Source organism: Pogona vitticeps, chromosome 8 (genome assembly GCF_051106095.1).
Source record: "Pogona vitticeps strain Pit_001003342236 chromosome 8, PviZW2.1, whole genome shotgun sequence".
Lineage (NCBI taxonomy): Eukaryota > Metazoa > Chordata > Lepidosauria > Squamata > Agamidae > Pogona > Pogona vitticeps.
In genome coordinates, this window is record NC_135790.1 from 27,157,903 (window position 1) to 27,185,884 (window position 27,982).

The following is a 27,982-nucleotide window of genomic DNA, read 5'->3' on the forward strand; positions in this document are numbered from 1 at the left end:
TGGCTCCTCTTGTGGAACAGATCTCAAAGCTCAGAAGTTTCTCTTCTGTTACATGGAGAGGCCAGGAAGGAGAAGGAGCCTAACCTTGCTTTTCTGATCGGAGGCTTTTGTTCTCGAAACTCCTTTCACCTCTTGTAGGAAGCTTTCTCTGCCTCTAATTTTTAAACAGGTCTCGGGGGGGTTGTTGTTGTTATAAAACCATAATGGGAGTTATCAGGAAACAAACATACCGGCGTAAGAAATATAGTTGTCCTCTTTGGTTCAAGGTCAATAGCCAGTAATCTGTAGCTGGAGGCAGAAAACCAAATTTGCCCATCTTTTGTTAAGACCTTTGCCAAACTTGGCCAGAACATATTATGCTGCAACTTCCTCTAGAGTTTCCTTGGCTCAGAAATCCTGTCTCAGCTGCCACGTATTCATGTTTTGTGTTTTCCTCTAAACATCGTGCCCAGAATCTTTGTTCTTTCATACATCTCCTGGAAGGATTAGCGTGAAGAACAAATGGTCTGACTAATTCTCTAATTCTCCTGTGTAGAGTTTTGAGGCTGTAGAGTTGATAAGGCTCCCCCAGTTCAACCCTCTACTCATATGGACCCAATAAAGTCACTGGTCATTCACCTATCTGCCAGACATGGGCTTACAGAATGCCGTGATGTCATGGAATGTTCACAAACACTCCCCATCAATAATCAAACTTGGACAAGTTGGTATACTTTCAGAGAGTGAATTAACTGGTGGGTGCTTGGATACAGAAGGGACAGAGAAGCACCCTGGGGACGTGGGCAGTATAGGGGGTGTGCTGATGTCAGAAAAGGCTGGTGGTGTTCAATGAGGCCAAAGGTTGAGCCTCTTTGTCAGGGGAAGGCCCAGATCTTGCCTAGTTTGAGAATAGTCTTGACAGCAGTAACAGAAGCCCTACCTCAGCTTTTTTGCCTTGCTGTAGTACGAGAGGCGTTTCTGTAATTACCTCCAAGACCTGCTGAATGGGGTACACACCATATCTTAGAACTGCAGAGCTGGGAGGGGACCCTCTAGATCATCCAGTCCAGCCCCTGTCAAGGAGGCCCAGTGGGGAATCGAACTCCCAACCTCTGGCCTTAAGCCACTGAGCTCTCCAGCAACTCAAGTGGGAGCAGCAAAAAGCAGGAATGGAAACTCAAGTCATGGGACTCGCTGTCAAGTCAGACTGAAGTCACACCGGTGACTTGACCCAGACTCAACTCAAGTTTCTTTTTAAATGACAGTCTTCCCCACCCGGGTGCCCCCAGATGTGTTAGACTACATCTCCCAGAAACCTCTGGCTAGCACAGATTCCCCAAGATCTTTTGGGAGTTGTAGGCCTACATTTCCAGTGGGAAGCTTGAACAAAGCCAGCATATCCCTTGAGAATTATGAGCTGTGTTTTATATTCTACTAGCTTGCAAAAGTCTTTACAAACCCATTTTTATTTTATTGAAAAGCTATGGTGCTGTGGCAGTGTCTTCCATCTGCCTTCCTGGGAATCTTGGCTTCCTTGAATTGTCAGCACCACCTAGTGGTTGGTGATTCCAACATCTTTCTTGGCCATAAAATCTCTCTGGCCCTGCGCAACAGCTGGTTTCGCTGGAGGGCAACGTAGAGAAGGGAGTGGGATTTGAAAGGGGAACAGCAGCCCACAGTTCCTCTAGGCATCACTGAATATTATAGTAATGAGGGAAGCAGATTTAAAAAAGCTTCAAAACAGGGTAAGAGGCACTGGGATGTCACGGAATGTTCACCAACATCCTAACTGATTTGGAAGGAGCTATTGGTCAAGATGAATTGACCAATATTTGACCAAACTCTGGCAAGCAGTGGGAGACAGGAGGGACTTGCATGCTCTGGTCCATGGGGTCACGAAGAGTCGGACACGACTTAAGGACTAAACAACAACAATTGGTCAAGAGCAAAAGATCAATAAGAGGTGCAGCTTCCAGGAGGAAAGTGAGAAGATCAGCTTCGTTTGGAAGAAGTATGTGCAGGAGGCACCTAGAGATAGAGGCTGAGATACTGAGTTATCAGAGAAGCCGTGATCCACCATGTTGAAGAGAAGATGGACACTTTGTGAGTTCACATGCACGTGGATCTGATTGCGCACTACCTGGAATCCAGTAGTCACAACTAGACCATATGAATCAATCGGACTTACAGAGGAGTTGACCCCCCCCAACCTATCACTGTTTCAATAGGCATGTGCTAGTTTTAACTTACTACTGGATTTCAGTTATTAATTCAAAATTCCCTGTGGTTCAAAAGTTAGAAAGCTATAGACTGTGGGAAATGACTATAGCACAGCCGACCGCCAAGGGGCAGTGTTGAGTCTCTGGAGAACTTGACTTGGGAAGAAAAAGTAGATTATGTCCATGAATATTTGTGGCAAACAAAGCTTGTTGATCCTGATGGTGTTAGTTTGTTTTTCAAACAGAAAACTAGTTGGCTCTATGTGTTAACTAAATCTGTTTTTTTTTTCCTGACATGACTGCTGGGGTGGTTCTGTAAAGCTGTCAATCTTTATGTACTTTCTATAAGGGAAAAATGTCTTTTGACGTGAAAGGAGGCACACTTAGAAACCAGAAATCCTTCCAAATTGAGTCAATGGTTATCATCCCACCCACTTATATATTATTATTGTTGCTATAACAGACTGGCATTGTTACTGCTATAAAGAAGTGACACAACGGCTTAAAGCAGGAATGAGAAACCTTCATCCCTGCAGATGTTTGGACTACATCTCCCATAATCCATTACTTCTGGCTGTGCTGACTGGGTCTTCTAGGAGTTGAAGTCCAATATGGTTTGGTCAGTGGATGCTTCAACAGCATCAGCTTAGGGTTAAGAGAACGTCTCTTGATGGCTGAGAATCACTCTATGCTTTTGACTGAGATACCCACCAGAATTTGGATCTGTTCCCTCCAACGGATGTGGGGGCGAGACAGGAGAAAAGGCAGCTTTTGAAGATGCAATGCTAGATAGGCCTTCTGGGGTGTAAGCGGTCTTGTCTCCAGGAGAACTTCCTTCCAGGTGGAGTGTGCCTAAGATTGCCCTGCTCAGGTTTCTCTGTCCTTCAACTGCTTCGACAGTATAATCGGGAAGGAGGGGTGGGGTTTCTCACTGACAGCTGACTTGTCTCCAGCTTTACCACACATGTTAAAAAGGGCGAAAAAAGGAGGAGGAGGAGGAGGGGAAGGAGAGAAACTTAGGCAGGGAAGCAGCAATGAAACACCCAGTGACTGCTTCCAGAATATGACAGGACATAATCCAGACTGATTTGACCCAAGTCCAGGAGGCCGTGGAAGACAGGAGGGCCTGGCGTGCTCTGGTCCATGGGATCACGAAGAGTCGGACACGACTTAATGACTAAACAACAACAAATCCAGACTGATTGTGTTCTGTGCCTATTTTGCTCCTACTTAACTGAGCAAAGAAAAAGACAAGATGTGTTTTCTTCTGTCTCCTACCTGTACGGAACAGACAACCTGAGTCTATTTGCCATCCCAGAATGCCTCCCAGTTGGTGGGAGTTCCCTTTCAACGGCACAGGTCGGTATGTGGAATGCACCCTTTGCAAGGCATAAAAACAGGTCAGATCTATTGGAAGGGATGTAAGTTCATGTTGGCGTGATGGAAACCTTACAGAAGATGGCTCAACTGCCTCCTCAGCTGATGACTGGCCCAAATATCTGGGCCAATGAGGCATATGGTGTTGCTGGGGGTCAAGGATCTCCTACCCCAGGGGAACCAGCCAGCCCCCAAAGCTATTTTCAGCACAGTCCATCTTTGCCTGCTTCAGGATTGACCGAATTCAGCAACGGGGGTGCTGTGAACTTGAATGCATCTTCAGAGAAGACTCCAGAGTACACGGCCATGAAAGGTGAGATTACCACTGGGAGGGGGGCCCTCCTTCTTCCAGGAGCGCTGTGGGACTGTGCAGCTGGCCCAAGGCCACCCAGGCTGGCTCTTCTTTCAGGAGACACAAAGGGGAATCAAACTCCGAACCTCTGGCTCCACAGATAGATCCCTAACCACTGAGCTATCCAGCCAACTCTCACCCAAGAGGACCAATAAACCAGTTTTACAGGGGACCGTGAAGCTCTCAGCACTGCCCACACAAAAGCACGAGTCTCTCCTGTTTCCAGAACATGCCCTCTTATGAGAAATTTTCACAGTGTCTGTCTCTAAGATCTCCTTCTGCTCTTCCCCTCCCCTCCCCACCAGATCCGGCGCTGACCCACAGCACCTCTCAAAAGAAGTATCTGGGCGTGAGGGTGAAAATGCCAGTGCGAGAACTGCTGAGGAAAATACGTCTCTCCAAAGGGATCAGTTTGAGCGATACCAAGGTAAGTCACACACCGTTTTCCGAGACCACAGATGGAAGAAGTTGGACAGTTGTCCATATGGCATGTCCACCTCTCTTCACATGGGAAGGTGGTGCCCACCCTGTACATTTCGAAGCCTGAGGCAGAAAATCCTTCCTTCCGTTAATTAATGAGTCCCATGTTAGAATTCAGCAAAATGTTTAGACTACTGCAATGTGCTCTACTTAGAGCCACCCTAGAAGGATGTCTGAAGGTTTCCAGGGATTCAGTTGGATATTTTATCTGTGAATTTGCTCTCTGGAGCCATTGTGGAAAATTCTGTGAAGTTTATCTCTGCACTTAAATATTTTTACACCCTACTCCAGTTTCTATCCAAACTTTCTGTCCAAAAAAAAAAAAAAGGAAAATGTCTCATGTACATTCCTGTGTGGCCTTTTCTACAGGAAACACCTGTGCATGTGAATACGGACAAGACTTCAGGAAAAACAGGTGAATAAGGTGCGCTTTGGAGCACAAGGAACTTGGGAGCAATGTCTGGTCTGGGACATGTGCCGTCGTACCAGCTGTGGAGCGGTTGCTGGCGATCCTGTACAGGATCAGGATTAGGGCAAAGGCTGGCATTAGGGCTGGCTTTCGATTTCTGCCTTGGTCTTTTCAGTCTTCGGGAAAGGACATATATCTCGTAAGAAAGGAATGTTTAATTTGCGTGTAGATGCTCGTGTAGTCAGCTTCAAAGCCTGGGCACCAAGATTAAACTCTTCCTGGCTGGCATTAGGAGTCATTCTTGTTGTTCTGTTGTGCTGTGCCATCCAGTCGGAACTGACCTAGAGTGACCCTCATAGGGCTTTCAAGGTACGTGAGATGGCTGGGTTTATGAGTTCCACTCCCCCAGTAAGCTTCCATGGTTGAGCAGGGATTCGAACCCAGGCCTCCTGAGCTATAGCCCGTCACTCTGTCCCCTGCACCACACTGGCTCAGCCTAAAGAGGCTTGTGTATCTGCTGCTCCAAAGGGTGCGTGGCTCGCCACCCGTTCCTCTTCCTATCTTGTTGGCTTTTCGCCTCGCCCACATCGTGTCTCTTGAGCCACTTCCAGCAAGGCAGGCTTCGGAGCGCCCGTCTTGCGTCTCACGAGACTCGTGGTCGCACAAGCCCTGGCAGAGTCTCTCACCTGACCCTTGGCCAGTCTCTTATCCCAAGGGCCAAGCCCCCTGTCTCAGATTTCGGTCCCCAAACTCTCAAGAAATGAAAGCATGCCAATCTGATCCCTGTCATCTCAGGGTGAGTTTCGCCCACCAGAGACATCTGAAAACTATCGCTTTCTCCAGCTACTGCCTGCTACGGCTGCTTCTCCTGCGGCTACCATTACTAACTATTGCCTGTTGCTATTATTTTAAAAGAGTCTTAGCAGGGACTTGGTTTTCAAGCACTTTGTAGCTTAAACACTATGAAACGGTTGCTGCTTTCCTGTCTCATACACGGGGAGGGAGGGATCCTGATCAAACCCCTTCATGCAAAGGACTGCTGTCACAGCGTCAGTTGCTGATTCTTTTTCATTCTTCCCACAGGCATGGATGAAAAGAGGCCTTCCTCCAAGAAGCATCGCAAGCAAGTGAGTGCCATCCTTCCTGTCTCCTGTAGGCAAAATTTCTGGAGAAAAATCTCATGGTAGGTTTTATGGGTTCCTTCCTTCCTTTTATTTTTGAAGACCAGGCATGGTAGCCAGGCAGCCTTAAGAAGTGTGGAGGATCTGGACATGCTGGTTGAAGTCCTTCAGGAAGACTTGAGGAAGAACCATTCTGGGCTAGAGTTGCAGTCCTCAGCCTCCGGCTCTCGGGACGTGTCCCCAGCATTCCAGCCTCGTCGGTGGGAAGGCGAGGGCCACCCGTGACCTGAAAACAGCTGGACCTCTCTCCAGATTCCGCCACCCTTCTCGCTCCCCGATCCATGCAGATGGCTGCATGCCAGCGGCGACAATTGCTGCGGACTAGACCGGAGAACATCGCTACGGCGTCCGGATGCTTGCAACGCTCTCCAGAAGAAAACGGAAGGACGGTCCTGGCAGGGCAATGCAGCTGTTCAACAACCCATGGAGGGTTTCCAAGGTTGGGACTTCTGCCGACTGTCGTCAGGATGGATGGTGCCTCCAGAGGCTTGGAAAGGAGAGGTGACTGCTTTATGCAATGCAGGACTTCTGAAACCAAGCATGGGGTCTTATTCAGTGAGGCGGGAGGCTTCTGCTGTCTCTTTCTTCCAGTTCCAGGTATGGCATGAAGAGAACTGGTTGAAGAGCCTCGTAGTGGACCAGCTGCTTGCACCAGATCATGAAGGGAACAGCTCAGTTCTTTAGTGAGCTGGTTTTGGTCTCAACAATGTTCTTTTGACCCCTTCCTTTGCCTTCATACCAGGCCTCAAGAAGGGTTTTATTAAATGTTTGATTCCCAGTCAAAGATGGTAGCCATTTGGCTTTGCAGAAGTAGGTTATGAAGCTCTCAGATGTTCTCAGATGGCAGCTTCCAGTGGAACCCTAACCATTGTTTATGCTGGCTCTCAGGCTGGTGGGAGATGAAATCTTAACAACATGTCTAAGGCCGTGGGTCCTGCTCCCCTCGCCCACCTCCGGCTTCGTTATTATTGTTGTTCTTTAAAATAAGTTGATCATTGTATTTGCAGAGGTTCTTAAGAAGCATAAAGCTACTGAACAGCAAATAGAAAGTTGTTTTCTGCGGAAGTAAAGACAGTTTGTCCGTAGAAACTGGTGTTTCAGAAACCACTTCGGCAGAATGAGGTTCGTTGAAAAGGCAAATATTTGTTCCTCGTTTCTCCCGTGAAAGGAAACCCCCTTTTTGGTCAGGTTGAAAAGGAGGCAGGAATAGCTGAAAACTGAACCCTCCTATTGAAAAGGAATTGTGTTCACTCAACATCTTTTCCCCCCTGGAAACCCCATTTCTGTTCAGCCTTTTTGGGGTAAAGGCGATAACGGGCTTGGGAACAGAGCTCAGAAAAATTATTTTGAACTACCTGCTGGCTGGTGTATGCTGGGAGTTGTAGTCTGAAAGAGGCCACATTCCCAAGTTTTGATTGATTCTCTCTTATAATAGTGATTTTTATTCAACTTGAGCCAAAAGCTGATCCAGATATTGGTAATGATTACATAGAATTCTCATTGAAATCCGTGGAATTTTGTTGTTGTTGTTAAATGTATGAGGATGAGCCTCACATGGTAAGTATTCATGAAAATAATTTGGTTTGGGTGTTAAGTGAAAGTTTTTGTTGGTAAGTGATTGATCTCCTACAGTAAGTCTCTGTTCCCTTTGTTCAATGGGTGCAATAGATGATGTGCTTAAAATGTATGCTAAAAGTAGTGAAATAATCTGATTTCCGAAGACATGTATTTCCTCCAAAATGTGCAATTAACAAAGTGAATCATTGGTAGGCAGCGATCCTGCAGATTTCATAAGCAGAGAGAAACCTGGAGGAGAAAGGAGAATAGTAGATTTATAAGGGGTCATAAATATTAAAGCAGGGGTTCAATAAAAGGGCACGTGGGGAATAGACAGCGGCACACTGTAGGGTGCAAGATTTGGGGGTGTTACTTGGTATGTACTTTCCTTTTTCAAATGCTCTAATTGTGAATGTCGTAACAAAATGATTGTTCTTCTCCTGGTGTCTGTGTGGCTATGCATGTTTTCTGTTAATTTCCTCCATCCTTCACCTTCAATAAATGTATATATTGTGATATTGTCTTCAGGTTTTTTTGAGCTATAACTGTGGTTGGAGAGGGACCGTTTTGGTTAATCATAAGGAAAATTATAAATGTCTCATCGCTCGCCCTGCTCCTTGTTCAGGTCAAGCGCCCCCTCCCCACTCCAGACCGGCCAAAACGTAGGTCCCCCATTCTTGCCAAAAATTCAATCCTTCCTAAAACAAATTGACATGATTACTTCTCGGGAAATTATGATCATGGTTCACAGTACATATGTTCGCCAGGCAAGTGCTGAAATGTCTTTGGAAAAGCAATTAAGCAAAGTCTAAAGTCCATGATTAACAGCTCAAATGCAAGTGCATGCACCTGTTGGGTCTGTGAACCACCTCACATGCTCCATGAGGCCTCAGGGGGGAGGGCATGCTTTGGTAGCCGCCTGACCCATGGAAAGTCAGCAAATGTGGGTCTTGTTCCCCTTTACTATCTCTCCGTTTTATGAAAATCCTAATTATGGCAGGAACCGCTTGTCAGTTTCCTGTTTGACCTCTTCAATCGTAAGTAATGAAACCTTTCATTCTCTCTGTTCCTAACAGTGAGCTATGGAGACTGTAAGTGCCAGTTGATGAAAAAAGGGGGTGGGCTTTGCCAGCCTGCAGAAAGACAGCAAGTATAAAATCAGTCTAGCCTTCTGTGGGAGGGAGTTTCAAAGTCTGGAAACAGACTTTGCAAACTCTTCTGAGGAACAGGAGGATCAGAATTCATTTTTTTAAAAAGAGAATTTCTCAAAAAGGCCCATTCCCAAAGGACATGAGACAGATGCTACACAGCCACCTGAGTGGGTTTGACCTTAGTCCGCAGCTGCTGGGTGCATGACTTATTAAACTTGGGCGTGATAGTTCTGAGGAAAAGGGACTTGGTCTGTTTGTTGGCAACAGCCAGTGGTAACTAACTTGTCCAAATAATTACACAGCCATTAGCTCCTATCTCCGTTGATCCAACGCCAGTTGTCAAGAGCAGCAACTGTGTCCACAACACATCTGGCGGGGGGAAGGATGATAATTGCTGAAGATTTTAATTAGAAAGGCAGCTGCTGTCCAGAAAGATACGACAGCGCCGCACCAAGATATTTAGAATCGCTTCCGTTTCTTCCATGTATCGATGGCGGGCATGAGCGCCAGCAGCCTAACTTCAATGCCAACCATGAGAAAATCGCTTCTGCCACATTGGAGGGCAGAAGGCTAATCAGTTTGGAAGTTTGGGACAAATCCTTTCGGACTACAATCCTTGGGTTCTGCCTGGTTCAGAGGCCTCTGTTTCATCTCCGTGGAAGAGAAGATGCAGGACAGAACACACCCCATTGTTCATATTTTGGTTATTTGACATCTCATTAATCCCTGGCTTGATCAAAAATCTCTTCCTGAGTTTCCTTCCAAGCACCAAACAAAAGCAAGTTTTTTTCCCCAGAAGCTGGGGGAAGTTGGTTTTTTAAAAAAGACAATCAGAGCTAAAGTTCCCCAAGCAATATGGCTGCTGGCGGTCATCCACGCTCTAGGTTTCAACATCCATGCGTTTTCTAGGGGGAAAAAAAGCATGTCTGCATTTTCAGGAGGGGTTTATCCGAAATTAATTTTAGAACAACCCTATTCCATGAACACCTTGGAGAGAAGAGAGATTTACAAATATCTACACCCAGTCCATAACGCTGGAGCAAGGCTGGTGTTGATCTGCAAACCAAATCTAACCCTAAGCTGATTCTCCCCTTTCGTAAGTGATGGGCTGGTGAGGTTCAGAAACTCACTGGGTTTTGGGCTGCGTTTTTGTTGTTGTTGTTGTTTTGGCAAATCTTTCCTGTTTGGTCAAGCCGGAGGCATCTGCACTGCGCCTGAGTGGGGGCGCCTTCTCTCTGTGGAGGTGAACTAGCTTACCTTTACAATCTCAGCTCATGCACGCGGCGTCCCGCAGGAAGATAGCATTCAACTGAAGCTGCGCACATCTGCCCATAATGCTCATTCTTCCTAGCATTGCTTTACAACAAGCCGAGAAGCCTTCCTCTCGAATACGCTGATCAGATGGCAACCTGCGTTTGTTACTTGAACCTCAGGAGAGGACAAAGGGATCCGCTTCCCTGTGGCTTACTTTTCATTTCCTCGCCATGAAATATTTAGAAGCCGGCGCTTTTTGTTTTTATGGTTCCTGAAGATGTTCGGAGGACTGGTTCTTTGCCTGCTCCAGATCACGTCAAAATGCTGGGCCTTCTCCTTCTTATCTCTGCCTTCACAGCTTGCCACATTGGGAAAGTACCCCCGCAAGGCGATAACTGTGAAAATGGATTTAATTGCACAAGACGACAACAAAACCTCCCAAGCTGCCCAGCAGGTAACACACAGTTATTTCCTCTGTGTTTGTTGGCTTCATTTACTAGGTTTTTATTTTATTATTGACACCAACTTTTGGTGAATTGTCTCAATTGTCCACGTTACAAACAAAACAAAAAAGAAGTCAAGGTGATGATGATGATACAATTATGTTCTTAAATCAACAATGACTTTTCACCTCCCTGGGGACTAAATGCCAGCTGCCAAACTTTACTAGCAGATAAATTGCAGATAAATTGTTTTATTGATAGTATGGAACTTACAGCCTTTGTCTTGATGGATTCATTTGTTGATCCAGCCAACGTGCTCTTTGCTTGTCTACTGGAAAGCTTGTGTGTTGATCGCCCTTTGTTCGGTACTGGAGCTGTGACCCTGCAGTTACAAGAATGCATCTTAAATTTAGTTGCAGTTGGCTCCCATGGAAAGCAATGGGACAGAAGTTAAGTCATGACTGACAGCTCTCCATGATCTCAGGAGAATGTACTATCAATGATCAACGAACATAAACTCCAGTCCTACACAGGCTTAGCCAGAAGTGGGTGGCATTGAAGTCAGTTGCTCTTACTTCTGAGTAGACATCTGTAGGATTGCTGAATCCCCCCTCCCAAGAGTGTATTTATGACACCATGGACTCTGACGAGGCTGTCTTGCTATATAGGGCTACATTAATTGTTAGTCTCATATTGGATTGACAGAGCTTACACAAGTGCTGACTTGTCCATTGATTCAGTATAGGTCTACTCTAGCTGGAACTAACCATTGAATGTAGGTCAAAATTAGTGTAGCTGCTGGGAATGCATGATTTCAACAACTACTGTAATAAGGTAGAAGTAGACATAAAACATTTCAAATGATAAACTTCATTTTTGGCACCTGAATGTCGAAATTAGGTTGTGACTGTTTTATTTCAGCTCTGCATTCATGTTCAACCAAGAAGACTGCCCTTAACATCTATATTCTCATTTGTCCAATTCATGCTTTTTCGCTCAAGGTTTTTACTGTCCAAATGGCGACTCCCCCCCTCTTCCGTGCCCGGAAGGCACCTTCCGCTCAACAGAAAGTTCTCCCCCGCATGAGTGTGTGGCGTGTCCCGTCAACTTCTTCAACGCTAAGCTCGGTCAAGCAGCTTGCTTTTCATGTGGCTCGGAAGCCGTGCAGCCCAAGGAAGGCCAAGGAACCTGCACGTGCCTTCAAGAAGGCCGGGTGTTTCAGGTATGGACCTCAAGTCTTCCCAACACGTAGACCGTTCACAGAGAAATTCTGCTGTTTGGCCAAAATTAGAAGGAATTGAAGAGGAACCGAAGGACCTGGTAACCAGATGCTCCCGAGAAGCTCTCTAAGAAACCCTGAAAGTCACAGTCCACTCCTCTTCTGTCCAGCAATTCAAGGTCCGTAGTTCCCAACCTTGGGTCACCCGGGGATTCTTGGACTGCAATTCCCAGAAACTCCAGCCCGAAAACTGGGTGAGGAAGGCTTCTGGGAATGTCAATCCAAGAACACCATCATGCAAGGTTCGAAGCCATTTCTCTAAGTGACCAGCTGCCAACACTATGCAGCGTGTGATGGAAAATTCCCCGATCCACCTGCTTGTTATGTGAATTATTGTATTCCTCTATTTTATCCACTTGGAATCGCTTGCTAAATAGTCCTATGGCAAGGATAGAGGGGTAAAAAAAAACTTCTCCCTCTTCATTGTCTCCACACCCTCCATAATTGTATAAATCTTGATGATGTTTTCCATAATCTCCAGGATGCATCCTTTTTTTAATATGAAAGCCCCAGATGTTTTAGTTTTTCCACAAGGAAGGAAAAAAAACTCCTGCCTCTCGTTTGTTTCAGTTGCCTTCTTTTTTGGGAAATTGCAGAGGAATTTTTCTCCTTATAGCCGAGCGATGCTCAGTGTCCCTGCGCCCCTGGGTACCACAGTCCTTCCGAAGACCGGAGACAGGGCTGTGTCCAGCAGGTATACGAGATCTGCAGAGATGCTGCCATCCGGAACCAAGAGGGAGAGTGTTTGATGAAAGAAGAATGGGCCACTTACTGCAGGGAAAAGGTACAGTCGCCGCTCGGCGGGTCACATGAATAGAGATGGGCATGTAACGACCCACAAAGGACAAAACCAAACAAGGAAAAAAACACAAGGGATCAGGCCCATCTCATGATTTGTTTCAAGGCACTTTGGGGAAATGGGCTTGGCCAGAATGAAATCAAATGCCAAACTATTATTGGCGTTGATGATTTGTACATAGGCTATAACTGAGATGTCCCAAATCCAAACTTTGCCAAACTTGGACTGGCTCTCGGGCTGACTCTCCTCCCCACCTCCTCCAAGTTTTGCAAAGATTGGGTTTGGAACATCTGAGTTATAAAGGTAAAGGTTTCCCCTTGACATTTAGTCCAGTCGTGTCTGACTCTAGGGCGCGGTGCTCATCCCCATTTCCAAGCCATAGAGCCAGCGTTTGTCCATAGACAGTTTCCATGGTCATGTGGTCAGTGCGACTAGACACGCAATGCTGTTACCTTCCCACTGAGGTGGTACCTATTTATCTACTTGCATTTTTTTAAAACATGCTTTCGAATGGCTGGCTTGGAAAGTTCGTGATTCGTTGTTCATGAGCAGCGACGAACCACGAACCCTCATGGACGGCTGTTTCCCCAGTTTGTGCCCATCTCTAGCTATGACAACCAAAGGTTGCTCAGCAATTGCTCTGCGTCATCCCGGGGTGATAGCTAAGATGCCTTGATGTCATTTCATCTTCTCTTCCAGATTTGCTCCCTCCCGGAAGATTACCGAGGCTATGACAAAGTTCTTGGCCTCTGCCTTTGTCAAGCCGACCGGCTGGACGCCCTGTGCAACCTCGCGTGCCGACGAAGACAAAAGGGCATTTTGCAATTTGTCTGTGGTCAAGAACCAGCCTGGCTTTCCTTGACGTACAGAAACGGGAGCCAGGTGAAAGAAACATTCAAAAGTGACAGGGGCTGCTCTGCAGCTGGTTTGGCTGGGAGGCCACGTGGGCAAAGCTGTGGTGAAGCCGTGGGCTGAGTTTAGACTAGTTCCCCACCACCAAAGGCCCAACACCAGGTCTTACTGTCCCATATCCATTTTGGGAGTGGGGCAGATGCAATGGCAGAGATGGGGTTTAAACCCTAGCAAGGAGCTTGAATTCTCTATCCATTTCTGAGCTGAGAAAAGGGCTTTTTGGAAAACAAATCCCAGAATCCCCAGCCTCCATGACAAGCTGGGATCGCTCTAGCACACTTCGCCAATAGGCTTGGATCTCACCAGCTCTTTTCTGCCTTCCTACCTCAGTAGGAATGCATCTGCATTCCACCCACAGCAAAGAAGGTGGGGGGGGAGAAGCATCATCAAGAAGATGGGATCTGCAAACCTCTGGCCTGGCCATCCTGTTTTCTCTAAATAGAGATGTTTCATTCTGGGGACACATTCTGCCAGGTCATCACTCTTCCCTGTAGATGGAGGGAGCCCTAAGATCCAGATCGGAGGAGAGTTCCTTTGGCGGACCCCAGCACCCAAGATTTCCCCAACAAAGGGGCCACGCTGGGTTTAAGTTCTGGTTTAAAAGAAATCATATTTTGCAGTTCTAGACTCCTCTGCCTCCAATGCCATTTGTGAGAACCTGGCCGTAGAGTTTACTCCAAGCAATTTAAATATGACCCCAGTGATTATTAGACCCTGAGATGCTCTTGCCCACCTTCCTGTTCCCACCTGAAAGGCAGCCCACGTACAGTGGCAGCGTGGGTTCGTTTTAGCCTGCAGGCTGAATGGTTTTATTGGGACTGGGCGCTTGCGGGTTGCTGAAATTTATTACTTCCTTTTCTTCCATATTTTGCAAGTTTTTTTCCCACCCCAGTAATATGTTTTGGGGGGCCTCCTGCTCCTCCTGCTGAGAGGAGTCCTAAATTTCAACCCCAAACTCCTGCTCTTCTTGACCCCATCACTGAGGTTTGAGACTTGGCCTCTTTGCCTGCTTCCTCTTCCATTCTTTTTAGGTCAACATTTCTTTGGAAGACACAACGGCTTCCCTGCAGAACTTAGATTTCCTCACCTGGAAGGATTGTACCCCTGAAGGGAACGGAGGATCCCGTCCCATCTATGTAGTCAAAGCAAATAGTAAGAGCCAAGTTTTCTCCATTCTAAGAGTCTCATTAATATCCCCACTCCACCTTTAATTGCAGCGATATATAGCAGTATACCTTTCAACACCTTTCTGTTGTTTTCCCTGAGTATCTTGCAATAGTTAGGGGGAAAATGGGTAGACTGTCTTGATTTAAATCTCTCACTCACTGAAGAAATACTGTTGTGGATCCAGGTAACTCGCTGTCATGACTGAAGAGATAATAAGGTGGGGAATCAAAAGTAACCCATTTATTTCTTGGTCATGAAGCTCCAGAATCTGGGCGAATATCATCCTGAAGTAAAACAAGAAAAACCGACTCAGGTTAAAACAGCAGGATTGTGGTAATTTAATTTGATCGTTTCGACCGATATCATTTCAGGAAGTGGGTTCTTAGGCGTGTACAATCCCGAACCAGAACTGTTACACGGCCTCCTTACCTCAAATGGGATCTTGCCAGACTCTCAAAATGCATGGCTTCCCCCAGCTTCCTCAGGTATTTCTCGTGTATTTCTATATACACAAATGTAAAAACTTGCATTCTGCCCTTCGCCAGGTGTGCTGAAGTAGCCTGCAATGTATACCACTAATAAAATAAGAGAAATAATTATGTGCCTTCAATTCAATTCTGATTTATGACAACCCTTTTCAGGGTTTTCCAGACAGAGTACTCAGAAGTGCACTACCATTCTCTTCCTCTGGGGGCGTCCTGGGGCTACTGCGGAGCTGGCCCAAGGCTACCCAGGCTGGCTCTTCTCCCAAAGAAACCCAGTGCGGGAATCGAACTCCCAACGTCTGGCTCCACAACTTCAGCCAGCTTCAGGAAATATACTTTCTCCACTTGATTGCAAACGTGGAGTGGCAGCCTTGGAGATACCGAGTCATACAAGATTCAGCCCAAGTGCCAGCAGACTCTGAAAACTGTACAGAAAAGGTGTGACCCCCCCCCAGTTCATGACCCCTCCCCATGGACTTCACTGAGGTTTTGTGTTCTTACAGGGACACCTGGCCAAGAAGCTTCTAGATTTTCCCACTCACGGCTCCAGCCACCCGCCAACCCGCCGCTGAAAATGACATTTACTGGCATCTTGAACCCAACCACGTGCCTCAACATTCATGACACCATCATATTTGTGGTTTCTAAAGATCATTATCCTGTGTATGATGTGTAAGTACCAGTTCTGAACCCAGCAGGGCATCGGAAGGTTGCCTTGAAGCCTGGTTTCTCAGGCATGAAAGACCGCCTGGATGATGTCTCTCCAATAAGACTGGGATATTTTCACGTAAAGCTCTGACTGCTGGTCACGATGATTATAATTGGAGTTGTTTTTACTTGGTTTTATTATGCTTTATGGTAATTGTAAGTGGCCTGGAGCACTTTCAGGTGGCGGAAAGTTGGGGCAGAAATGGGGTGAATAATAAAACAATAATAAATGATAGCAATCCTTTATGTGATCCATTTCATTTTTACATTCAAGACTCCTTCGGCTGCCAACTGTTTCATCTTGTGTCTATTCCCAGCAACAACTTATACAACACGAACCAAGAGTTTGACTGGGGAGCTTTCCGCAGCCTGGCAGAGGAAGCTCAGCTGGCCTCCGTCTCCATCCTCCTCTTCTTTTACCCGTTCCACAATCCAGGAACTTACGTCTTGAGGCTAAGTAGCAACCAGCACAAAAGAATGGTTTGTCCGCATCTCAGGTCATGGCATGTTTTGTTTACCAAGCAGAATTTCCGATGCAAGGCCTGGTAACACCTCCAAAGGGTGGGGTGTTCGTTTCACATCCCCGTCCGTGGTAGGAGACCTGTTCGACATTTGATTCACGAATTCTTTTGTCGACTGCTGTCATCCTTTCATCAGAAGGGCATGAAAGACAAAACTGAAGATCAAAGCTGGGCGCAAATGGGGAATTCTCCCTCTTAAGCCCCATGACCGCTTGAGAGAGGGCTTTTCCTCCTAGTCATAGCAGGGGAGGAAAAGGTTATATTGCCCATCTGCCCCTGCATTGAACACCTGTTTCCTTCCATTACCAGCAGGAGGTGCTGTTTGCACCTTAAGGAATCTGCCTTTGAAACTCAGGAAGCTGGTGGGATTCAGGCCCTGGGTTCACCATGTCCCATATGGGCAACCCAGACTGGCAGCAATGGGTTTCTAAGGATGCAGGTCAGATTTGTACCAGGAGATCCATCGGTTTCCTTGGTGGTCTCCCATCCAAGAACTGACCAAGCCTGAACCTGCTTTGCTTCTAAATTGCAATGCTGTGTTTAACTCTCTGGTCTAGCCTGGTCTTTCCAAAAATACACCATCTCACCTTCTTGCAACAAGCTGTTTCTGGGTGGTGCTGAGACTCTCCATCCGGTAGTGCTCTGATCCGGGTTTTCCATCTGTGTGTGTCCGCTTCTGTTTTGTGCAGTACATCAGGGTCATGCCACACGGCGGGCAGTGTTACGAGGAAGGCCCCTTTTTCCCGACAACTCCCCGGCATGTGGTGCGTGTGGGAATTGCACAGATTCCGGACCTCGTCCTGAAACCCGACTGGCAAGCAATCATTGCAATAATCACGGGACTCCTCTCTCTTCTCCTCCTCTGCCTGTTACTGGTTGTGAGTAATGAAAACCACCCACCCACCCACCCACCACCACAACACCCCCCTCTTTCCCAGCACTTTGAAAAGTGACTGTTTGAACAATACCATCCCTTTGGGATGACCACTTGCAGAATCCCCAACCAGGCTGGGCATGAAACGTTTCCAAGCCCTGTCACAAACTTTGTTTCCCTGGGAATACGGGGAGTTTTCCTCTTCTATAAAACCTCTTTATTGTTATTATTATTATTTTTGCAGCTACTTTGTCCAGTTATTAGCTGGTCCAAGAAAGGAAGTAATGAGCCGCATTTCCGAAAATCGCAGTTGCAATATAACCTCGATAAGTATTCCTCCCGAGAATCCAGGGTCGTTACTGTCAGAAAATATCACCCCGGAGGGCATGGAAAGAGCCGTCTGGAGAATAATCACAGCTACGTAGAGAAGAGAGACGGTACGAACTTTTTCATTTTAGAAAGAAAAATACGCGAGACAGGCAGGTGGTTCAAATTTGATGGATGCTTCCCTTGGAGAAGGAGCATGCTACCCTGTCAAGAGTTGCCTCCCTGTTGCAAACTCTTCTTGCAATTTCTTTTAGACCTTGGAACAGCTGTTGGACTCCAACTCCCATAAATCTTAGCTAGCGCAGCCATGGCCAAGCAAGATGGGAGTTGTAGTCCAACCCACCTCTGGGAGGCTCAGCTGTTCTCCATCTCTGATTAAGGAGGTTTCTCATCGGAGAGTCTCTCCAACCTTATGGCTAGCTTGTCATCTTTGAACCAGGAAGATATGAGTTCAAATCCCATCTCAGCCAAGGGGGAAGTGGATTAATTTTTTCACCCAAATCATTATGATTCATCTTCAGTGTTTTTTTTCTCTTTGGAATGGAAATAGCCTGCTACTTTACAGCCCAGGTTTCCGGATGTTTTTGTGTAAACGAGACACATTCAAGTATGCACACTAGCAAGCATTTCTTTGTGCTACTAAATTCATTATATATTAATGCTGTCACCTTCTATTCATCTTCTCTATTATTATTATTAACCTTGCTATTTCTGCGAATAATCAAGCATCTTTTCCTAGGTAAGTGCGAAACATGGGACTCGGAAGAACAAATCGACCTGGACTCATTCAATGCCAACGTTTTCTTTGAAATTCTGGTGACGCAGTCTCTGGCGGTTACAGCCAAACTGAGCCAATTTAAGGAAGAGGTGTGCAGTGGTTATTTCCTGCATTACAGTCAAGGCAGTTGGTTGTGTTGTTGATCAACAGACAAGTCAGGCCAGAGGAAACAGGTTTAGATGGCTGGGAGGCTGCCAGGCTCACCTGTTCCTTGATGGGATGAGAGCAACCAGCCTTTGGACCTTCTGCAAGGGTAGCAATAGGGTGCAGCCCAATTGTAGGTAGAAGTAAGTTGTCTGCATTAGTAAGTTGCTATGACTGGGCAGTGAGTAAGGCCCTCTCACCCACCCATTCTGGATTCTGGAGTTGTAGAGCATTCAGACTCTGCTGGGATATTTTTCTGGACCTTGGGTAGACCACAGAAAAAAGACCTTTATCCTTTATTCAGTGGCTGCGTGCCCCATGTCTAAACTTCTGGGGGTGCATGGACTCTAGTGTTGGGTGGATAATTGTCACAATTCTGCCCGTGCTCAGAGAATACGAGGCTGAGAACTGAAGCCAGATCAAGACTATGGCTCATTTATTTTGTGTGCTTTCATTTCCTTTTCAGCTGAAAACCTTCTACCACAAACTTCTGGAGGAAATAGCCCCACTCCGTGATCTCTGGCTGGCAAGGGTGTGCCTCTCAGATAGAACAGAACCATACGACAAAGTCCTGATGGCAAACTACGCCAAAGCGAAACAGCAGGTATGGGAGCGGATGAACCTAATAATAATGATTGTATGCCATCAAGTCAATTCTGACTGATGGCAACACTTTCAAGGGTTTCCTAGGTAGAAGTGGTTGACCCTTCCCTGCTTCAGGGGGCGCCCTGGGACTGTGCAGCTTACCCAAGGCTACCCAGGCTGGCTGTTCCCCTAGGAGGCACAGCGGGGAACTGAACTCTCAGCCTCTCCTAATTTGTTGAGCTGTGCAGCCAGGCAGATGACTCTCATCATTTCAGATTAATGGAACACTCCCCTATTGGTGACACTGCAACACAGCAATGACATGAAGGTGGAGCATCATCATCATCATGATACATCCTCATTATTTCTGAACTTCTTTTTCGTACAAATATTTTGCTCCAAACACATTTTTGGCTCCTTTCCTTCTGTGGATAGGCCCCATATGTTACAAGCACAGCATGATCAGAAGATGAAATCTGTTCAAGGCTGAAATCTCAGCCCAGTGCCAGCCCCACATTTTAAGTTCTACGCCATCCTAGCTAAACAAGAGGGAAGTTGACATAAAAGAAGACTCACGTATTTTAGGGGGCCTCAGAGACCATATTGAGTCATTCCCAAACCCACCTCTTGAGTCAGAATGGGGCTCAGATATTCCACCTCTGAGCATGAGATATGATGTCAGAAATAGACGAAACTATGAGAAACAGCAGCCTTACAGCATGGAGCTCCCGTACCCTGATTTTTTTAAATCTTGCTGTTAGGCAGAAGAGGACATTCTGCGCCGGAGATACCTGGCGGCGGAGTACGAAGAAAGCGTGACTAGACAGCTCCACTTACTGAGCCAGGAACTGAAATGTCAAGAGGAACACTTCATCGCATTTCATTCTGCTCTCCGGGAAGCAACCAGGTGGACAGAGGCACTTGCCGATACCCTGTCTTCTACAGAAGACCCTAAACCTGACCATCACAGGTAAGGAACAGACTTTTCCTAGACATCAGAGCTTGGGGGTGAATTTACTGGACATTGTAGTCCCTAAAAAGAACTTCTCTGAGTTGTGCTTTTTGCCTGGGGTGGACACCTTGAGGAGATAAAACTTTGCTCTTCTTCTCCTGGCGATTTCAGGCTATTGAGCCTCATCGATGCTGCCAGTAGCCGGATGTCCGGTGCCGTCCTTAAGGAGAGCCACAGGCTGATGCTGTGGGGGATTGCAGAAGGAGGCATCGGGGCTCACCTGCTCCACCCAGAGAAGAACAGATTGCTCACCAAGGAGGAGCTTGTAGGTAAACGCAAACCCTTTAAAACCGTGTGGTTTCCTAAATGCACCTGAAAAGGGTTGAAAGCTTGAAACCTGGGGAAGTTTACTTTTCCTTGTGGGTTGGGTCTTTTTGATCCACTCTCTGGCCAGCAGGATCTTGGGGTTCCAGTCAGCCACTGAGAATCCAAGGATCAAAGACAGCTGTGGGGCAATGCTGCTCGATCCATGATCACTCGATGGATCGCTATGTCACTTTCAGAGGGGGGGGGACAAAAGAGATGGGCTTTGTTAAAAGAGGGGTGGATGTTCCAGGAAATGAAGCAGTTTTGGCAGGGAAAGTGTAAAAACGACAACCATTAGATTAGAGCATTTACAGATGAAATTAGGCTGTTTACACATGTGCATTTGATAGACCCCTCTTCCAGACTCCAAAGGGAATGAAGAATGGATTTGGGTATAAATGCAACCTTCAGATTTCTTCATCACTTCTGTTTCTGCTCTCAGGGCCAGATGGCACTGTGAAGGCCCACGATCTTCTACACCAGGATGCTACCACTGGACTAATTGTACCCAACGATGAGGTTGTCATGTTGTTGGCCAATAAATCCATGAAGCTTATATCCACAGGTCATTTTGTGCATCCCGGCACCGGGAAATTGCTTCCCATAGCTGGAAATGTCGGCTTCGATCTCACCAGCTCTAAGCTCATCCCTATGGTGGATGTAGTACCTGGCAAGTATCTCTTCATGATCCTGCTGCCTAGAAACCCATCAGCCAGTCATGCTTATAGGATGGGTTGGTCCAGGGTTGTCTGTATGACAATGCTGATCCATTCTGTGCTCCATTCTGGGCTGGTTCTATGATGAAGCACAGAGAAGATCCAATTGCTTCTGCTGGTTCTCTCTCTTTGCAGGAATTTTGAGGTGTGGACATAAAATGTGGAACGCCTCCCTCTCCACAAAAGGCTATGTTTAGACTACGAGTCCCAAAATCCTCCCAGAGCCCTAGGCTGACTAGAGGCATCTCAAAGCTGCAGTCCAAATCCTCTACCTGTTACAAGCTTTACTATTTCATGCTGGGTGTGTGTATAACCCCCTTTCCTTCTTTGCTTAGGAGAGGTTTGTCATTCGGACCTTCCCGTCTTCCCCTACGTCCCGTTTCCCATCTGCCCCAGCACTGGCCTGCCGGTGAAGACCAATTTACCCATCCTGCAGCCTGAGAAGGTCTTCAGACTGGGAGGCCTCATGCACGATCCCGCCTCGGGCATCGAGGTGCCCATCCTGGCCGTCACGATCCACCCGCAGACGGGCCAGAAGCTGTCCTTGGGCGGGACGTACCTGAATCCTCTGACGGGAACTGTGATGCCTCTTGAGATTGGGGGACCCATGAGGGCGCCGGAGGGAGACAAAATTGTCCCCATCCTCGGAGTCCGCCTCGACAGTCACACAGGTGAGCGGAGCACTCTTCTCTCCCCTGCTCTGGTTGGCTGAACAACTCCCTCCGGGTTTGCTGTTTGGGGGACAGAATATGAGCAGAGGGGGCGGCCCCGGGGGTAGCGCCCACATTTTTAGGGTGACTGTAACTCTTGTAAGTCCTGAGGAACTGTTTGTTTACTTAAATATCTAGGGATGAACCTTGCAAACAGAGTAGACTTCAGTCTAGATGGGCGGGATATAAACAAACAAACAAACAAACAAACAAACAAACAAATAAATAAATAAATAAATAAATAAATAAATTTCACAAACCAAGTCTCTCCTTAGCCACATTTATATATCAGACAGCACAAGCAATTATAACAACAACAAATTGTTACAATTGGTGTACCCAAGTCCTCGGCCGCAGCACCAAGCAAAAGCACAGGGTTGTTTTTTTTCATAAAACTGTTCCAATATCTTAATCCTCAATAATTTCCCCCTTTATTTTCCTAAAGATAAGCTGGTGAGAAAGTTGAAGGGAGGGAATGAAATTAAGGGTGTGTGATTGACTACTCTTTAGAGGGGCTCTACTCATTAATTTAACGGCCAGAGCTGATTTGATTCTCTTGGACGCAGTTCAGCTGATCAATTAAAATAATAAAAACCACATTAAAATATGTCTGTAGGGAGGCTTTTCAGCTCAGCTGCTTAGTAAGCATTTTTCATGCTCTTCCACGTTGTATTATTTATCTTAGAGACTACAGTGCATATGATCCTGATTTTTCCAAACTCTCTGGCAACATTTGGCCGCCCAAATAGAAGGATACAAAAAGTTGGTGAAGATGGGTGGGATGGCCTTCTTAAATCCAGCCGGATCTTAATTAATTTGCAAACCGGGTGTGCCACCTTGAGCTTGTCGAAGGGAAGGCAGGATGAGTGGACAGATAGAGTGATAGGTTGATAGATCAATAGAGTTCAAGCTCTCCCTATGAGTAGATCCATGCCCAGCCTTGTTTTGGTTGTGCCTCAAAGCCCTCCCCCCTCAGAATACCTAATGTTGTGACTTGAAGGGAGAGTCATCTGAGAGCCCGCTGAGATAAAACAGTTGAAATTTATGATGAATTAATTCTCAAAACTACTTTGGTAATAGTGAAGTCACCCTAAAAAACAGTCTTGAAGGCCAGTTTTCACAAGACAGGCCTTCCATGTACCTCCTGCTGGTGTGTGGTAAGCGCCAGACCTTGATCTAAAAGGTTTTGGGTTCGAATGCAGCACTGAAACAGACTATAAACCTGACATCACAGAAAAGGACTGCCCAGATTAACCATTTCTGCTGTTCTCTGGATGCAGGAGATGTTCTTCCTGTGGGGGGCTTAAAGGACCCCTCAGGGAACCTCCTGCTTCTTGGGGACTCCTTTGTAGAGCCACTGAGTGGGAAGACGGTTCGGGTGCAAGGAGCTTGCTTTCAGCAAGACAAGATGGTCCCCCACGCAGGAGGTTACCAGCTAGTCCAGGATACCAACCTCCTGGTGGCCGAGATCCATGTGGCAAAGGCTCTGACAGAGTATAAAAAGGCCCTCTGTGAGGATCTGTGCCCGCCTGGAGAGGGGCAGAAAGCCCTTAAAGAGACAGAAGAAAAGATGATGACAGCACTGGCCCAGAAGCTGGATTATTTGATGCACCGCCTACAAAATTTGGAGAAACAGCAAGAACATGCTTCAAATCTGAAGTGCACCGGTGGAAAACTCGGTATGTACTGGAAAGAAATGTGTGTGGCTTTCCATGGGGAAGAAATCAAACACATAAAGAGGACAGGGGGAAATTAAGTGTCATTAATAGCCCCAGGCATCTTGTGATGTCTAGAAAATAGCTGAAGTAGAGCAGAGCCCTAAATTGGATCAGGATGAAGAAGCTGCATGGCATTGCCAAAAAAAAAATGTGTTTTATTCTAACAAATTTGCCTATGTTTATTTTTAATCTTTGCATATTCCTTTAGAGGCTCTTCATAATCTGCCACCCTGCACTGCAAACGGCGCCAGTTTTGTGGAGAAGTCAAATAACTAATTTAACTTGTCTCTAAAACTGGCGTTGGTTTCTAAAGGTTCCCAGAGCTGCTTTTAAAAAGTTAAAAATACAATAAAAGGACATTAAGATAAAAGTGTTGAAACAATAAAATCTGAGGCTGTAAAAGAGCAGCAATAAAACAGCTGATGAAAGGCCAGCTGTGTGAGGCGCACGAATGGAATCAGTACCCATCGTTTTCTGATACAGATTTAAGTACACACAACGGAGGTGGCAGAAACAGACCCTCTTGTCTCTTGATCTCCACCAAAACCCTTCCAGACCTCTCAAATTATGGTATCAATAGCAAAGGACCCTGCTGGGGGGTGGGGTTGATCAATAAGTCTAATTATAACAAATAAATCTCCATAAACTCCGGTCCAATGCATAAGGCCTTCTTCTATGCACATGGATGTACACGCATGCTGCACGGACCCTAGTATCAAAATGCACTTCTAATGCTTCTAGAGTTCTGAATCAGTGTCTTTGCTTGCTTGTTTTCTTCTGAAAACCAAATTAGGGATGATCAAATACCCCGGCACAGAACTGTGGATTCCTGCTGTGCTTGGCATGAAGATCCCAGATCCTGGGGGTTCCGATATGATGGTACCCCTCCTCGGAGTGGAATGCAACTGGAAGACAGGCCAGCCAATCCCCCTGGCCGGGACCATGGAAGATGCTGATGGGAAAGGTAGAGTGGGTTCAACCCTGTGACCAAGGGGCCAATTGGACCGTCCGGGGGAACCCTTGCTAGAATTCCGGTTCCAGTGGGACTCCCTTATCTGTGGGATCCGTCTCCCTTATCCACTCTCCCTTATCCACGGTTCGAAAATATTAAAACTATTAAAAGAAAAAAAATCCTAGAAAGAAGTTTCTAAAGGTGAGGTTACCAGAACTGGCCACTGGAGGGAGCCACAGACCAGGCTGTGCATATTGTTCGCTATTTAAAATAGCATTCCCTATAATCCGCATTTTTCAGCATCCACGGGGAGGGGGCCACAGGGAGTCCTAGTGTACAAAGTGATTTCAGCTTCTCCGTCAAGCCTATAGTTTGGCTCAGAGTTTCCTTACTTTGTGTCGCCAGAAACAGAAAAGATTTCACTGTTCTTGCAGGTCTGGTCCCTCTCGCTCTGGGCTTCAAGACCATTGACCCCATCACAGGGGAGACTGGGCCCGTGATCGGGGCCGAAATCAACCCCTGGACCAGCGCTGTGGTGCCAATCGTCCAGTCTCTAGGCAGTTTACCGAGAGGAAATCCAGACCCAGATTTGGTGATTCTCAATTCCAATTAAAATAAAGGGGGGAGAGACAGCATCGGAGAGGGAATTTTGTTTTCGCCTTGTGTCTCCAAACTCCCATCTGCTGCGTGCATCCTGTTCAAGGGATGCTTTGTTTTACAGCTGGATGCCTTGGATAAGGAGACGGTTGCCAAACGGAGGTACTGGCAATGCCAAAGAGAAAAGGAGGAAGATCTGCTTAAAGAGTTGGATTTCTTACACCTGGCGATCCTGGAGGCAGCCGACAAGGGCAAGATGAGGAAGGTGAGGTCCAGGTAGGGCCGGCTGCCATGGAAACACAGAATCACAGAACTGGACAGCTGGAAGGGACCCCCCCAAGGCCATTCCGCCCACGTCCCTGTTGAAGCAGGACAGACCCCCTCCTTGACAGGCAGCCCCTCTCCCCCCAACCTCTGCTTAGAAAGCCTTCAAGGAGCCCCCCCAACCTCTCAGACAGCCTGCTCCCCTCCTCTCCGGGAATTCTTCCCAATTTACAGGCAGAATCACATTTCTTGGAATTTGGATCCAAGAAATGTGATTCTTGAGGAAATCCTGTTGCGGGATTAAGCCTGCTCATTTCAGGGACTACAGATTCCCCCTCGGGTCTAGTCTGACCCTGCCTAGTCCATAAAATACCTGGAGATGGGAAGGTCTGGGGGAAAAAAAGAAAAATTGGGGGGGAAACAGGTGTTTTCCATTTTTTCCCCCAAAGTCATTTTTTTAAAAAGAAGTGTGGAATATGTTCTTTTGCAATGATAAATAATACGTATTCAAACTATATAACGTGAAGATCTTGATGAAAGACCTCTGATGCTTTAGATTTCCAGAAAATTCCATTTTTTTCTGGAAAAAAAAAACCCCAGACATTTTCTCATGGTGGTTTTCCCCCAGAAAAATGGCAATTTTCAGAAATTTAACATCTCTAGAAATACCTTTCAGGTCTGCTGTGCTTCCTGTTTGGGTCATGAGCTGCTGATGGTTTCCCAAAGCCCGGTGCGATTTTAGTGAAATCTTTTTTTTCTTCTTCCCGCCCCAAATGTAGCTACGATTTAGGGTCAAACTGAAGCCAGCTGACCAGCTCTGCTGTTTCCTGGAAGAATGCTCAGCTCAGGAAGTTCAGAGGAGAGCCAGCCAGGACTTGAACAGGCGGTGGGACTCTGAACCATCCCTGCAGATGAGAGGTAGAGAAAGGCACCAGGCTCCCAAATGGCCCAGGGGAGGGCATTGGGGGGGGAGAACCCTCCGGGGTCTTCCGTCCCTCCTCACTTCCTGATTTTATTCTGGGTGGCTCCAGTGGAAAAAGACGAGCGAGACCAGGAAATCCGAGTTCACCTTTTGCTGAGGAAAGCCTTGGAAAGCCTAGTGCAGTTCATTCAAAGGGTGCAGCTGGAAGAGGGCCGGATCCAGATGCAGCTGAAGGAGGCGGAGAGGCAGTGGAGCAGGAGTCCCCAGCCTCGAGAGGCCCTCCAGGAGAAGTCCCAGAAGGTGAGGCCATCAAAGGTGTTGCGACGGCCAGGATCGGTGGTGCACCAGAAACCCGAACTCGTGCTTCTGTTTCTATAAACTACGACATTTGTCACACAGTTTTATCACACACACACACACACACACACACACACACACACACACACACACACACACACACACACACACACACACTGTTGTTGTGATGTGCTGTCAATCAGAACTGATTTATAGCAACCTTAAGAGGTAAGAGTAAATGAGATATTTGAGGAATGTCTTTACCATTCCACACCCCCTGTGAGCTTCCATGGTTGAGCAGGGATTCAAAGTCAGGGCTCCTGACTCCTAGTCTGTCACTCTATCCATTCCACCATACTGGGCATCCATTTATGCACATATGTGAGTTTTATCTATCTATCTATCTATCTATCTATCTATCTATCTATCTATCTATCTATCTATCTATCTATCTATCTATCTATCTATCTATCTATCTATCTATCTATCTATCTATCTATCTATCTATCTATCTATCTATCTATCTATCTATCTATCTATCTATCTATCTATCTATCTGCCTGCCTGCCTGCCTGCCTGCCTGCCTGCCTGCCTGCCTGCCTGCCTGCCTGCCTGCCTGCCACCCACCAACCATGCTTCTTGGCAGATTCTGGGAGCAGCGGTTGAAAACCAAAAGAAAAAGAAACTTTCTTGAAGCTCCAGCCAAGAACTGGGCCACTTCCCCACTTGCGAGCAATGTCCTTCTGCCTTCCTTCCTTCCTTCCAGGCCAGGCAGCGCCTCGTGGCCGAGTTCCAGGAACACGCCGCAAAGCAACAAGCCCACCTGGAGAGCAGCTACAGCCGGCTGGAGTACGCCCGGCTCCTGTCTGAACGGGTGGCCCTGCAGACCAAGGTATGGTGTTTGTATGCTCAGCGCAGGCGGCCCCGCTCCGAGCGGGGCCTCAACGGTTAACCCTGCCGTGGCTGGGGGAAACTAAACATGGTGCCCAGGCTGGGGCCATTTGTTAGTGCTTCCTGCAGCTGGGAGGGTCTTCTGAGGACCCAGATAAAAGGGGGGGAAGCGTTTTGCTGAACCCTCTCCACCCCCCCACCCCTTGTCTTCTCCCAGGAGCGTCTCTCTGGATCGAGCCAGTGTTTTGTCAACTACCCCGGGGCGAGGTTCTACGCTGCGGCAGGGGCTCCTCAGGGGAGCTGGGCGATCATCACTCAGAAACTGATCCCCTTGCTCAAGTCGGTGGTTCAGACCCTGGAGGAGAGCAAAAAGGGTGCCCCAGAGATGCCTCTGGGGTTGGGATCAGGCGAAGGTATGCCTTGCGCCTGTACTTGGCTAACGAAGCTCTCGGATCGTGTTTAGGAGGTCTCGGTTCTTGTCCCGCACAAGCCATGAAGCTCCGTGGGGCTACCGAGGCGCCAGCCCCTCTTGGCCTTGGCCTCTCCTGCCTTCCAGGATCCTTGTGAGGATGAAGCAGGAGGAAGACTGACACCCACCACCTCCAGCTTGTTAGAT

At 47.1% G+C, this 27,982-nt stretch overlaps 1 protein-coding gene and 1 long non-coding RNA gene across 2 annotated transcripts in view; both read left to right on the plus strand.

Moving 5' to 3' along the window:
• The first annotated feature begins 4,236 nt into the window (after positions 1 to 4,236).
• LOC144584113 (uncharacterized) lies at positions 4,237 to 4,823 on the plus strand. The gene is made up of 2 exons (XR_013538182.1): positions 4,237 to 4,354; positions 4,777 to 4,823. It is a non-coding gene; the product is annotated as an uncharacterized LOC144584113 (long non-coding RNA).
• Positions 4,824 to 11,435: 6,612 nt separating this feature from the next.
• Positions 11,436 to 27,982, plus strand: part of LOC110079374 (uncharacterized) — a gene marked incomplete at its 5' end in the record, with an annotated part of 31,444 nt that continues 14,897 nt past the window's right edge. Inside the window, 20 exons of the mRNA XM_078379698.1 lie at positions 11,436 to 11,624; positions 12,298 to 12,465; positions 13,180 to 13,362; positions 14,424 to 14,544; positions 15,548 to 15,716; positions 16,070 to 16,232; positions 16,963 to 17,151; positions 17,392 to 17,584; positions 18,214 to 18,382; positions 20,105 to 20,262; positions 20,742 to 20,969; positions 21,351 to 21,686; positions 23,006 to 23,476; positions 24,237 to 24,407; positions 24,830 to 24,987; positions 25,117 to 25,257; positions 26,036 to 26,174; positions 26,288 to 26,478; positions 27,242 to 27,367; positions 27,584 to 27,779. Of these exons, the coding sequence (XP_078235824.1) occupies positions 11,436 to 11,624; positions 12,298 to 12,465; positions 13,180 to 13,362; positions 14,424 to 14,544; positions 15,548 to 15,716; positions 16,070 to 16,232; positions 16,963 to 17,151; positions 17,392 to 17,584; positions 18,214 to 18,382; positions 20,105 to 20,262; positions 20,742 to 20,969; positions 21,351 to 21,686; positions 23,006 to 23,476; positions 24,237 to 24,407; positions 24,830 to 24,987; positions 25,117 to 25,257; positions 26,036 to 26,174; positions 26,288 to 26,478; positions 27,242 to 27,367; positions 27,584 to 27,779 (3,859 nt within the window). The remainder of the gene's footprint in view (positions 11,625 to 12,297; positions 12,466 to 13,179; positions 13,363 to 14,423; positions 14,545 to 15,547; positions 15,717 to 16,069; positions 16,233 to 16,962; positions 17,152 to 17,391; positions 17,585 to 18,213; positions 18,383 to 20,104; positions 20,263 to 20,741; positions 20,970 to 21,350; positions 21,687 to 23,005; positions 23,477 to 24,236; positions 24,408 to 24,829; positions 24,988 to 25,116; positions 25,258 to 26,035; positions 26,175 to 26,287; positions 26,479 to 27,241; positions 27,368 to 27,583; positions 27,780 to 27,982) is intronic.